The sequence below is a fragment of the Anas acuta genome, chromosome 3 (assembly GCF_963932015.1).
Source record: "Anas acuta chromosome 3, bAnaAcu1.1, whole genome shotgun sequence".
Classification (NCBI taxonomy): domain Eukaryota; kingdom Metazoa; phylum Chordata; class Aves; order Anseriformes; family Anatidae; genus Anas; species Anas acuta.
In genome coordinates, this window is record NC_088981.1 from 87956114 (window position 1) to 87970717 (window position 14604).

Below are 14604 nucleotides of genomic sequence, written 5' to 3' on the forward strand. Positions count from 1 at the left end.
ATTTTTTTCCAAAAGTTTATGGAACTGGAATATGCATGACAACATTGTGTCAAATAAATCCCAGTGAGTTAATTACAGTGCTGTTATGTAGCATATACTTGCACAAACACATAGAGCAATAGGTGAATATGAACTCTGTAAGCCTTTTGTACTTCCTCAAGGTAGTTTAAAAATTTGCTGAGAATCCTTTCTGTTCAACTATTAGGAATATTTTACTTTGCAGAGAATTCTAGGAATCCAGGAAGAGGTGAAGCTTTGTTTTGTTAATATTTCATTTTTAGTGACATTTTTTTGTATGGGAATGAAATGAAAGCCTGTAATGTCTGTTTTATGAAAGAGGAAATACTGAGCCTCACATGTCTGTACAATAAGAGTCCAAGGTTAGGGAATTATACAACAATATAACCACACAATAATGATAATTAACAGCCAACATTTTTGCTCAAGACCTACTTTTATTCTTTTTCTTCTCTCTACAGTATTATTGTCAAGAAAAAGGAACCAGATAAGAAGGTTTATCTTCAAGGAAAGGGAGGAGGGCTGCTTACAATTGGTAACTACGCAGGGAGGACTATGTACAAGGAGCCATATCCTGACATTGAATCAGAGGTAAAAGTTCACAGTAACTTCAGTGGGATCTTCAGTTTAAAAAGTGACAGGACAATATGGGCTGCATTAAATAACATGGTTGCAAAGCTGCAATAACTTAGCAATGGTAATGACTTAGCAATGCTATCATTATTCAGCATTCACTGGATGAGATCCTGGAAAAATAACCGAAGAAGAAACCTGCAGAAGGAATGAAAATAAAACTTCTCAACGGTGAAAGCTCTCTGAAGGGATGAATAAAACATCCCCTTTTAAATTCCTATAAAACCTGGCAATGAAGTTAACAGTTCAGGCACAGAAAAGAAGAATGTAATTTGTAGGAAGGCATACCAAGGTTTCTACTTCGGTCTTTTTCCTATTTAACTTCTGGACATCTCCCAGAGATCTCTGGAGATCAAAGATCAAGTTCTTCACTCCAAAAACAGTAAACAACAACCAAAGCAATCAAAATTTTTGATTCATTATTGTGTCAGTTTCCAACCTGAGTCTTGCATCAGCAACAGGATGAGTATGGCAAAAAGCAAAAGGAATAGCACAAGGCATAAAGTGGGACATGAGAATGGCACAATTCCAGTGGCACCTGGCTGACAGGAAAATATAATGCATACTTACAAATGGCCTAACATGAATGGATTTTCCTGACTCTTTTAGACCACCTTTGAAGTTGGAAGGTAGTGCCCCTCCATATAATTGTGGAGAAGCAAATTCAAATAATTTGCAGTCTTTGATGCCTGTACCTTTCATGGACCAGGTTAAGGCCTTTGGAATTATCTGCCTGAAGTAGCTTGAGGAACATGAAGTGGAAGTATCTCAAAACATTAACATATGCCTTGGGGCAAAGAAATTAGTAAACTGGAGGTGCTCAGGTGCACCTGAAACCTGATTCTGGCAGCCAAAAGGGCCAGTCATATCCTGGGGTGCATCAGGCACAGCAGTGCTAGCTTGTCAAGGAAAGTGTCTTGCTCTACTTTGTGCTGGTGCAGCCTCACCTTGAGTGTGCAGTTTTGGATGCCACAATATAAGAAGGACATAAAACTATCAGAGAACATCCAAAGGAGGGCTATGTAGATGGTGAAGGGTTTAGAGGGGAAGGTGTGTGAGGAACTGCTGAGGTCTCTTGTTTTTTTCATCCCAGAGCAGAGCAGGCTGAGGGGAGGTCTCATGGTGGCCTGCAGCTCCCTCTCGAGGGGAGCGGAGGGGCAGGCGCTGAGCTGGGCTCTCTGGGGACAGCAACAGGACCCAAGGGAACAGCAAGAAGCTGGGACAGGGGAGGGTCAGGCTGGGTGTTAGGGAAAGGTTCTGCTCCCAGAAGGTGGTCAGGCACTGGGACACGCTCCCCAGGGAACTTGTCATGGCACTGAGACACTTGTCATGGCACTGAGCATTTGGACAAAGCTCTCAGAGATAGTGTTTGATTTCTGGGTGGTCCTGTGTGGACCCAGGAGTAGAACTCAATGATCCTTGTAAGTCCCTTCCAAATCAGGATACTCTATGATTCTATGAACACAGAAAATCTACTACAATGAGTGAGAATAGCTATGAAAGATAAAACATGATACACTGGCAGACACAAGAGGGTCATACAACGTCTTGAAAAAGAAATTAAGAGTGGGAACTGGCAAATTCCTTTATAAAGAGGTAAACTAATGGTAACTGTTGGCAAGGGAAAAGATGCTGGTTGTTATGCTAGATAAAGAAAAAGCAAGCTTATAGTTGTTTAAAGAAAACAATCATTGAAATAGATTAAGATTTAGTCAAGGGAAGAGAAAAAAAACAACATATTTAAAAATTGTTACAATAGAAAAACTGAGCTTTTAGAAGAACTTGCATCTCATCAAAGGTGTTAATTCCTACAAATATTTTTTAATACATAATATTTCCAGACAGATAAAAACAATTGAGAATTATTAAACTTTAGATGGTAGAAATAGCAACTCACAATTCAGACAGTTAAGCTATTTTAAGTTTCATAAGGTATTGGTTTAAAGTGTTGGCATATAACTGCCAGAAGCAGCTTATTACAGGACCAGAATCCTGCTATGTGACTGTGCAGGTACAAAAACATGTTAAAATGCTTGTTACATCAAGACAAATATCTACAGAGACATGGTTGAGACCTGGTTTGTGAATTTACTAGCTCAGAATAACTGCCTAACCTAAGAACACATCGTGAACAAAAGCAAAATGTTTACTGTGACCTCTTGGTGAATTAAAAACCAACACAAAATGGAACAGCTGAAGTGGAAGACTGAAATTATTTAAAGTTGTTATTTGTATTACTTCCTCTGGAAGCTTATGTCTGATGCTAAAAGCATGTTTAAAACAACATTTTACAAGTTAGTGTATTTTTAGTCTTCTGAAAGTTGCTTCAAAATGTAGCTGATTGTTTTTGAAGCAGGCTAGACAGACGCCTTATGCACTCTTAAGTTGCCCTGCTGATATAGATTCTGAGCATAAAAGACTTTCCTTCTCTACACAAATTAGAGATGGTATATAGATACTAACAATAAGAAGAAAGGTATAATTAAAGCATGCACACACAAGAAAAAATTATACACCTTTACAGACTGTTTTCTGTATTTTATACATAAACTATTCTCATCCAATTTTGTGCCTTGCAAATTCCAGCATATAAATTACCTCATTTTTTCCTGTATAAATGTTGCTAGACAGGGAGAAAGTGCATGAGACAAGTCAAGCAAAGACACAGATAAAAGCTTGATTAGGTATGTAGAAGCAACACGTGGTAACATAGGAACAGGTCATTTTTTGCCATTTGAATATGTGGTTTTATAATCATAAAACTTTCTACTTTAAAAATACTCGGCTATAATATACACTATTTGGCTACAGTTGGTATAGTTCCACTGAAAAAAGATCAACAGTAGAATTTTTATTTTTTACAAGCAAATCGGTAGGCAATTCCCACTGCAGAGACTTGACCTAGTTCTTCAAGACAGAGTTCTCACCAGGATAAAGAAAAACCATCACACTGACAGATTTAGGTTTATGATGATCCCTCTGAGAAGTCCACAAATAGAGTAGTATAAAATTGCGCAAATCAATAGTACAGTAAAAAGTGACTTGATTCCTGAAATAACAGAACATGTGATCATGGTAACCTGCTCCAGCCTGAAAGAACCAAAGGGCATTCCCCACCTGTCCAAATACCGCTCTTCTGATGGACGGTACTGCTGCTGCTGTACTTATGCAAAAATGCCCCAGCTATGCAGAAAAAAACAGACAAGATGCATCCAGATACCATTCAATTAAGTCTTAAAGCCTTAAAGTCTTCTGATCTGGATGTGTTACCAGACCATAGATCTACTCCGCAGGTCATGATTTTCACTGTGACCCTTTAACATGTTTTGAGAGTATTTTCCTCTTTGGCTCATTTCTACTGCATGTTGTGGGGAAACCAGTGCCTTCCTCCCTTGTAAGAATGGGCTATTGCCATCAGCAACATTTGTATATATCATCAACATTTCCAAATGTTGATGATATATACAAATATTCCTTCACATCCTTACTAAATTAAGTTAGGTTGGCAAGCTGAAACATTTTAAACCCGTTTTTGGCCTGTTACTGCTACTGCAATAATCATACTGCTTTGGTCTTGAGTTTGACATGGAATCAGCCTCATTTTTTTTTTTTTTTAAATTTTTTTTTTTTTTTGCTTTCAAACTGCTATCGAACTGCTTACTTCTGTGGAAGAGGAGACAGCATTTAGCAGTAAAAATTTCAGTCTGTAAGAAAACGTGATCAGAATTTTTTATTTTTATTTTTATTATGATAATTTATTACTGATGCAAACAGAAAGTATATTCTCACTGATCTCATTATTTGGTCATTTCTGTAATTCTCTCTGGTAACTTCACCAGAAATTTATTTTGCTCCAGAGACAATTTCAAAGGAAAATTGGAAGACTAATTTCACAGAAGTTCACACTTTATGAACCTAGTACTTTTAATAGACCTGGGTCTATCTGCTAAGAAAAAAAAGTATCATTTAAATTCCTGAGGAGTAATTTGAAAAGATTCTTTACACTGATGTCTACTGTGAATAGGAAAGCATACGGGACTATTCTCTAATCATTCCTCTAATGAAGGACATATAAATTCTATTCATGCCAATTTAGGAGACTGTGAATTTTTGAAAAACATAAATCTTCTGTGAGGCCAAGACATGAATTTTCACTTGTGCTTTCAGTATCAGTATTACTGCACACAGAAGACAGATTGAAATTGCTAAAACATCTTGTTTCACCAAGTAGGGTAATCTTAATAGGATCTGCTTCCATACTTAAAAAGCATTTCACAAAAAATGAATATCTGTAAGTTACACTGTGAGAATTAAAGATCATTATATCTAATGCAAAAGAACTAAACTGGTATTTTTATGAAGTTAATACACACGCAGTAAAGAGCTCAAGCAGTTAAAATTCAGGTTTTTCATAGAGGGCTATATATGAAAATAAAATAATTAGAATGAAAATATGATTTTCTGTCTATACTTTCCTTAGTTACCTAGTATTGCTCTCCTTTAGTTCCCGTCATTATGTGAAAAGAATGAGAGGATAACATTAGTTGAGACACTTACTAATGGTAGGTGTGGGTGGGGGTGTATGCCCCATCTTAAGTAACACAAGTTATCTCCAGGACGTTTTATTTTTCAGTGTGAGACACAAATTGCTTACAGGAGTCAAGGTAAGGAAAATTTTGTACATGATTTTTCAGGAAGAACCATCTGAAATGCTGCTGCTGATTACAACAGAAAAAATGTGGGGATGCAATATGTTACCTCTTCAGAGGTCCATATAAAGGCCAAATAATTATACTATAATTGAATATGTGAAGGTATTTCCTAGCAAGTACTGGAGAGCATGAATTACAATTTGAGCTCTACACAAATAGTTACAGAAGCTATGAGAGGAAAGCTGAGTAACCCCTTGCTGATGTTTGTTTATTGAGGGAACGGCCAAAAGTGACTGCAGAACTTGCCTGGGCCTGGACCTGCAGCTTCCCCCTGCAGACCGCTCACGCTGCACTTGTGCCCCAGCTTCCTTCGGCCCGATTTAACCAGCCCTGGGAGCCAACATTCCAACTATCTGTTTAGTAAGCAAGTCTTGGGTACTGCTGTCTGTGGCCGACTTAAGCCTTGGCTTCTGCGTAAACACTTGGTGCCATCTGGATGACTATTTTATAACTCCTGAAAGGGATAGGTTCACAGGAACGTACAGACGGACACTCGTTTTCCTCAGGAACTAAAAGCAGCGTATCGAGTGTCGAGGGGAATAGTTATCATATATTTTACAAGAGATTGCTGCGCTACCTTCCCTCACCTGTCACTCTTCTGACACGACATGCACAGGCTTAAGCTGTGGATACCAGAGAGAGAGGGATCTGCTTAGCCAGCTGTGTCACTTCAGAAAACAGTCGCCAGCTTCTCAAACCAAACGTCACTTTTTGACAAAACTGCCCAACAGAACAGTATAATCTCTGCCTCTTATTCTTTGAAGGCTCCTCAATTATGACACAATTTATCAGGGAACTTACACTTTTAAAGACTAATCATATTACTGCATAAAGAAAGTATAATTAGGGAGAAAAATTAAAAATACATTCCCAACTTGCACTATAAGAAATTTGAAAAATACTGAAGAAAAGAGATCTAGTACATATACAGCATTTCAGAAAGTTAAAATACCAGAAAAATTAAAGACAGCAGAAATATAGGATGAGAATCAATCATGACTTGGGACTACTCCTATAAAACTGCTACCAGAACTGAGGAGTGCATCTCAACTCGTAATATTAATTGACTCCATGGAAACATATAAAAACTTTAAAGCCGCATTAAATATACTTAAATATGCACATATGTGTCAAATTTAGTGCCACTAAAATTTATTTGTATGAATAATGCATGAATCAAATACTTAAAACTTCCTGTAATTACTAATTTCAGTAGGATTCTACATAAAGCCTTTTTTTTTTTTAAATCTATTTCTTTTTGCAGCTGAGTGTACTTTGCACTACAATGCCATTTCTTTTTTTTTTTTTTTTTCCCCTCTAACTAATCATGCAAGAATGATGATATTGTATTAACAGGACTTTCCATATTTGCCTTAAAAAACCATACTGAAACACATGGGCTGTGATTCTAATCCCAACTCTATTAACAACAGAAACAGCCAGGCATATACTTAATTTCTTTCTGAACTCCCTGCTATTACTGTAAGACATTTTGTTAAGTGTGCATGCTTTAGCATTTTGGTAGAGATTTACCGTTAAATGACATTAAACAAGATAACTCATCTCTAAGTGCTTTGTTCAAAGCAATGCACTTTCTGATCTATGAAACTTCAATTTCAAACTGATAAAAAAAAAAAAAAAAAGGTTTTTAAAAAGCCACAGCATCATTTCCCCTCTCACAGTTTAGCATATGCTCATTTGCCTGATGGGTTGTTACAGTTGTTGGGTATTTATGAATTCTGCCATCCATACTATGTTGGAGTATCCCTCATTCATTAGAGAGGCTACAACGGCTATACCTATCTATTAAAACACCGTCAGATTTTTCCTCTAAAGACAAATAACTTCATTCCATCCTGTATATTTTCATGCTGGTGGGCAGAGATCTCACTGTGCTTCAGAGCCGTACATGATTTAGTACTCCTCAGGAACTCCTGAGCCCCTTGAGACAATGAATCACTCACACCCTTTAGACTTTCACCGTTCCTACTACTTATCGCTACTTGTTTCTGCAGATTACCTACAAACAACTGGGCATGGATTAAAAATGACTAAGCAGTCTGGGAATCACTGCAATGAAGCAGCCTCAGCCTTTTTGTCAGGTTTATGCTCCCTGTGACGGGGACAGGACTGTGGTACAGGCCTGCCTGCATGTGAGGAGAATGCTCTGGCCCTGCACAGCCCTGCAGATACTCTAGTTCATCCTGAGACTGGCATGAATGGCAGAGCTTCTCTAGCTTATTCCACCACTGGGTAATTTCTGTGGAAATGATTATGAATGAAGGAGCTACAGAGGGCAGCGGTACTCTGTAACACTGTAATTTCCTACATGTATCAACGTGGCCTTTGTGCTGAGGTGGAAGGTAGATGACCCAGGCCCAGCCTCCCAGCTTGACCAAACCAAGTCTTTTTGAATATCTCCTCCCTCCATATCCAAATGCATTTTGGACTTAGCTCTAACAATGTTAGCGCATCATTATGATCACCTCTCTTCCTTCCCTGTCCCACAACATAATAATTCATTTTGCGTTTTGATAAAAATAAATAAATCATTTTAACATTAGGAAAAACTGAAAATGATGATAATGATATAGAGTATAAATTTACAATATTATGCTTGAGTCTGAAACAAGTGGAGCATTTTAAAACTTGGATTTAACGAGACTCATAACTGAAACACTGATGTCACATTTTGGCTGTAACAACATAAATGGTCCTGACAGAGTAAGTTTTTGTTCAGTGACACGTGAACCTTGATATTATCTGACCTATTACTTATTCACAGCAAGACAAGACATCTCCCTTTCCTGATTATATATTGTAAAAGTCATGACCACACAGAAGTCACACAAATAAAAAAACAACTCTGAAGAATGGATTTTCCCCTAGCCACCACAATTCATGTCATTCATCATCTTTAAGTTCTTGCCAACAGAAACCCATGACTATTTACAATGGCAGAGAGAGAAAGACTTCCTGCTGGGCCATATATTCCCACAGTGTTGTAATCTGTCTTCAAACTGCTCAACTTATTCACACACAGTTTTGTCTCTTCTATCAGTTGACAGCTACAAAAAATATTTCAGTACTTCAGTTACTAACAACCCTCTAAAGATTTGTGCCTGCTTTTCTTAAAATTTAAATGTTTCCTTTGTATGAAATTAAAACGTTTCCTAAGTATGACGACAACCATCAGTGGCTGTACCAATGCACTGCCATCTTGCTATGCCTGAATTGACTGACCTGAAACCTTGCACGGCATTTTGTAATGAAAGAAATGTAATCCTTTGACAGTCCATTTTATGAAAAGAGATCACTTAATGTAGAGAAAGACTGAGTTCAGTCAATTTGAAAGCAGCTTGTGATTTTCAATAACACACTACTAAACTCTGAATATGACTCTTAGGAAAGCTAAGTGCACGCAATTTTAACTGAAGACAACAGAACCGTATGAATTTAGAAGTAGTTCATAATACTGACTCTTGGGGTAGAGCTATTCATATGCTGTGGAACTATAGCCTCGGAATTCAGGAGTTTTCATTTCTGCCACTCTTTTACATCATTATCAATTGTTGTCACGCACATGGATTGTCCTTACTGAGAGGCCCATTCTCATTTCAGTTTGTGAAAAGAATCACTTGGATCAGACAAAATGTATTACTTTTATAAAGCTTATAAAGCTTTATAAACCTTGGAGAGTTCTAGGGAGCATTTATCTTTAGTCTTTGTACACGCCTGGGGCACAGATCGTTGCAAGCAAATTAAAAACACCATCTACTGTCTATAGCACTATCTAGCCAGAATACAACTAATACACAGGTCATGGAATCTTCTGCTGCACCCGTATATATCAGATCCTTGCACAGAAACTGTCTTAGATCCATACGCAAGAAATCTTTTCTCGATACTTGAAAGACAACTAATCATTATGTCTAATCTCACTCTTTTTTTTGTGGGTAAGTTACAAGAAAGGGAATAAATCTGTTAGTAACAGAATTTGCAAAACTTCTGGAGTCTGATATACAGACTTTTTCTATAAAGAAAGAAAGGAGGGTACTTGTCTGCTTTTTTTTTTTTTTTTTTTTTTTTTTTAATCCCCCCTCTGAAAACTGTAGAAACAATAAAAGAAACTGAGTGGCTGGATTAATGTTCTGTGTGAGAATCTAGTAAGTGATATTCCATCATGATAATGTGACACTACTTTTTTTCTTTTCAGTCTGTGCTTGTTATTTATGTCTGGTCATTTGTAAGATACAAAGATTATATAGATGTCAAAATCACAACATGTAAACAACTAAATTTGAAAGTATTTGAAATGACAAACTCCAAACATTTTTTTTTTTTGATAAAGAATGCTTCATACTGCTGCATATATTATCCTCAACTATTATCACCTGTCTCCTTTGAATCATCAAAATTCAAATAGTGTACAATTAAGACACTACTAAAATTATTTTAATTATCAGTAGCAGCATTGTTATGCAATGCAAGAAACCAGAAGTGTATAATGTGTTTCATGAAAGAATGAATTCTATTTCCCAGAGTTATATGGAGCCCATGTTAATTTCCAATTTATAACCTATAAATTCTCAGTTTTGTGATTGCAGTAAACTTCTCCCTTTAGTGCTGCAATTGCTTTGTGTGGTTAAGAAGGTAGTTACTGAATGTTCATAACTTTAAAAACACACTTTGAAGCTCACAGGGATGATATTAGAGGAAGATAAATTCACACTTTTCATGAACTGATGAAAGCAATTAATAAAGCATTTAATAGCATGACTATTTATACTAATTATAGAAGCTAAAAATGCATGATCAACGATTTTGGAACATACTTTGCACCTACAAGTAAAAATTGTAATTCTGATTCAAAATACTTTGTTCTGTACACAATAAAAAATGGAGACTTCACCCCCTCCTCTAGAACAGCATTTGGATATGTAAGTTTCTGTTATCACTTTAACACCACAAAATCCATGTCAAATGGGGAAAACAGTATTTTAGTGACAACTAATTAAAGGGTCATACATGTAGTTTGTCTTCAGAAGGGAACAGACTATGATATTATATCAGAATTAAATAGCATATAATAACATAAACCATGTACATGAAGCAGTCACTAACTGTAGGAGGTTGGGAAGAATATGAACACACAGTGAGTCAACAGGAGTAGCTTTCCAGACAGCTTTTCAGACTGAGGGTGTTACCATGTAGGGGTATCAGACACTTTACAGGATGCAGTGGAAGTGCATTTTGGTATTGCACAAGAATTATTATGGGATGTTTAGTGGAAGAACCAAATCTAGGGAATGTCTGGGTGCCAGTCACTAGGCAAAGACTGAGATGAGGGGCAAATACTGGGCAGGCTGAGTGTACGCCCAGCTACTGGAGGGATGGATGCATGCTGCATACAGATTTCCCATTACCAGACCTTCATTTTGATCAACCAGAGAGTAACAGGACAAGGCTGCTGGTGCTGGTGCTGTTTGTGGAAGTGCTGAGTGTCCACCTGTGCTGACCTCCATGGCCATACACATGAATACTCACCTCTATCCGTCTCCCATCATTGACTTTTTGACAATAAGGTCCTGTACATCAAATTTGAACATTTTGATGCCACATATATAATACTGTGTCATATATGTGACACTGAAGTCAAAGTTCATAATACCACAACCAGATAATAGAATAATTACAATATCTTAAAAAGTACTAATTACTCTTGCAAGCTTTTACTGAAGAATGCTGTTCACTAAAAATATCAAGTGAATTTACTCTTGCTAGTACTTAGTGGGAAACAAGAAGCTTTAAATATGCTTATTTTCTTTACATATATAAATTTCCATTTTCCCTGCTTCACAATTCATACTGAAAATGTAGTTGCATTCTAAAGGAGAGGGGCCTGGCTCTTAAATTTAATAATGGAAGTATTTACTTTGTAAATTAGCTACAAACTGCAGCATTTCTGAGAGATTTCCTTTTTTCTTTTTTTATGTGTACTTACACTTAAGGCCATTGGTCCTGGTGGTCCCACATCTCCCTGGTTAAAATAGGACAGTAAACAAATGAGCAATCTCTTCAGTTATATATTTTAAACCTTTAGGCATTTTAGAGGATATGCACCATAGCTTAAGTAAATTCAGTATAGTCATCACACATTCTCTGGTTACGAAAATATAGTAGTAAAGATATACATATATATATTTTTCAGCAATTCCATAGATACCGACAATTCTGCATAGGTTAAATGAAAAAACAAAAACAAAACTAATCACAGAATCGTCTAGGTTGGAAGAGACCTCCAAGATCACCTAGTCCAACCTCTGACTTAACACTAATCAGTCCTCCAATAAACCATATCGCTAAGCTCTACATCTAAATGTCTTTTAAAGACCTCCACCACTTCGCTGGGCAGCCCATTCCAATGCCTAACAACCCTTTCAATAAACAAGTTTTTCCTAATATCCAACCTAAATGAGACAACAAAGCCAAAAACAACACCAGATAGACGTCTGCTTAAGTGATTCACAGTTTACAAAAAAGCAATCCTGCACGTGTTAAATTACAAGCCTCCACTTGTATGCATAATGTGGCCACTGTAAAATGTTCACAGAATTAGCTTTTTGAAGTCTGAATCTCACTGCAAGACCTTCAGGTGCAATCAATGGGAGCAAATCAGAGCACCAAGAGAGCAATTCAGGATATGTAATTTATGTTCCTGCTCTGAATTGCTTTCAAAAGAAGATTCGCCTCCTTCTATAGTGGTAAAGAGTGCTTGCCTTCCTTATTTACAGTTAGTCTGTACTTATATTCTTCAATCCTTACGCTAGACAAACAGCAGCAGTGTGTGTTTATCACACGTAGTGAAGGCAGTGTATTAAATATTGAAGAAATATCATGCACATTCACATATACATACAACTTTAAAAGTTTTTTTTTTGTTTGTTTGTTTTGTTTTGTTTAAAAAGTACCTTTTCTCCTTTGGGACCAGCCAAACCAGGACTACCAGGGTCACCTTTGAGTCCCTGGGCAAAAAAGAAGAATGCATATTTGTTATCATCCTTGGAAACTGTTGGACAAAATCCTCTATTGCTGTAAATTGGTATATACTAACCAAATAAACCTTTAAATATTAGGATATAACAAAAATAAAAAATTATTTATTTTCATTATTTTGTTAACAGAGACACATCTACCAAAGACCACGTGTTCTCAACAGAGAATTAAACATACAAAGCTAAACTCTTCTACCTTGATTGTGCCCCTTTATGGCAAGTAACATGTAGGAATGCAAAGTTCTTTTGAGGTCTCAGTAGGTGCATATCTTGTGCATTTAACAAAGATAAATAAAATGCCAGTCCCGCAGCACATTCTCTTAAACTCTGCTAAAATTGGGAATGGTAGAGGTGGACAGAGCATTGTGGTTTCTGTGTTTCAGTTAGCAATGTTGAGCTGGTGAACTGCAGCAGGGTTCACCTCAGAGCAACTCCCATATCCTCAAACACTCTAATTTTCACCAGTGTTTGAGAAGGGAATTACAGAAATCATCAAATCCTTTGTACCTCTCCCCAGTTCTGCCTTCAGCTGGAGAATCCAAAAACATTACCTGCTCTTATCCATTGCAAATGCAGTAATTTCACAACATGGTTATTCCACTAACATGCTGCCAGAAACAACCCAGAAAGAAAAACTCTTATCCCTCCTAATCTCTGCTGTCTTCTCCTTGCTGCAAAACACATGGAAAAAGCAAGAGGTTTTGAAATATACCAGCAAATTCAAGCCACTCTGCCATATGGAATAACCTTGCTTCTGATGTTGGAACAACCTAACAGGAACTACTTTTTGTTTAAGCCAAGAGCTCTGTCTTGTGCCTTCCCTCTGATCAATGTTTTAGAGACATGCCACAGGAGAACACTGATGATGTGAGTCAGAGAAAGCTCTATGAGTTCAAAGATTTTATTTAGAAACCAAATGGCAATAACGTGGGCAATACAGGACCGAATCACAATTAGATAGTTCAGAAGTAGGCCAACATCATTATTATTGTGGAGGTTAAACGGGTCAAGGATAGAAATTATTCATCTACATCTGAATAAGGGTTTACTAACTTAAGTTCTTCCCAGCCCCCTTTTTGCCCTTACAAACTCTGTTCCTCGCTTTGCAGTAATTGGAAAGATAGAGACAACTGGCATGAAAATGATAAGCAACATCTGTGCCTTGGTGGGTACAGAAACATTAAATCAGTGAGTGTTCTAAATACTGCATATTTGTGCAACTCCACTTCCTGCTAAAATTACATTAATTCACCATCTGGAAGGAACATCATTTAGAACTATATGAGCATTTAAGTACCCACTTTGGATTAAATTTGTGGTTGTTGTAAATACCCCTGATTTAGCTTTGATTTGTCCTTTATTAAGCTTGCCAAGTATGTAATAGTTAAATCAGAAGTAGTTTTGCTGTTTGAACTTAAAAATGTAATAGGCAGATGGATTCAAAAACCAAGCCAAAAAAAATCTTTCTTTTTATGATTTGCATATTTATGACATAGTTTTGATATTATCTCCATTTACTACATTTTACTTTTCACCTGCCTATGAAAGACTGCATAATACACTCCCTGTTCTGAAAGCCACTTCAGGGATTTTTCAGGTATGCAAACTGTAGGGATCCGTTTCAAAGTTAGTATTAGTGAATCAGCAGTGCAACAATAGGCTTGAGCTTAAGGAATAGTTCTAAGGTGGTGTATTTACAGAGGAGAAAAAAACAGAGGAAGATAAAAAGAAATCTGTAACTCAGAGGAGGAGATATATGTGTGTGTGGCTTTATTGAAAAGACAACTGCAAACAAAAGATACTGAACTGAAGCCATGCACTGTCAAACTATGAACATCATTTTTTTCCTAATTGATGTGTTTGTAGCTTTTAGTAGTGTTCCTGCAGTGGACCTCAGTAAGGTATGCAGTTTGACAGCTGATGATGCAGAGATGATGACCACAGAAGTCAACCTCACATAAGGGGAACAAGGGGACAAGGGGAACCTATATATTTGACAACAAGATTTACAGTGTTTGAAGTGTGATTTTTGAGTACCTGGGAAGGTTTCTGCATAACATTTTTATTTTACAATACTGAATTAGCTTTCCTTTGCAGTTTATACCCACAGAAAAGAAATATCAAGAAAAAAAAATCCCCCAAAGTTATCCCAGTAGAGGTATTTCCCATTATTCATCACCTTATAT

At 36.9% G+C, this 14604-nt stretch overlaps 1 protein-coding gene and 1 long non-coding RNA gene across 16 annotated transcripts in view; one reads left to right on the forward strand and one right to left on the reverse strand.

Annotated features, from left to right (window-relative positions):
• The window catches only part of COL19A1 (collagen type XIX alpha 1 chain), a 201009-nt gene that overhangs the window by 84508 nt on the left and 101897 nt on the right, over positions 1–14604 (reverse strand). For all 14 annotated transcript variants that reach the window (XM_068678250.1, XM_068678247.1, XM_068678246.1 and 11 more), the window contains 2 exons: positions 12335–12388; positions 11368–11403 (listed from right to left, as the gene is read on the reverse strand). In XM_068678250.1, coding sequence (XP_068534351.1) covers positions 11368–11403; positions 12335–12388 — 90 coding nt within the window. The remainder of the gene's footprint in view (positions 1–11367; positions 11404–12334; positions 12389–14604) is intronic.
• LOC137854612 (uncharacterized) overlaps positions 1–14604 on the forward strand; it is a 71389-nt gene that overhangs the window by 18226 nt on the left and 38559 nt on the right. The window contains exons 2-3 of one of the 2 annotated variants that reach the window (XR_011095297.1): positions 480–609; positions 5285–5315. This is a non-coding gene — a long non-coding RNA (uncharacterized lncRNA). The remainder of the gene's footprint in view (positions 1–479; positions 610–5284; positions 5316–14604) is intronic. The other variant, XR_011095296.1, reaches the window with a different exon arrangement.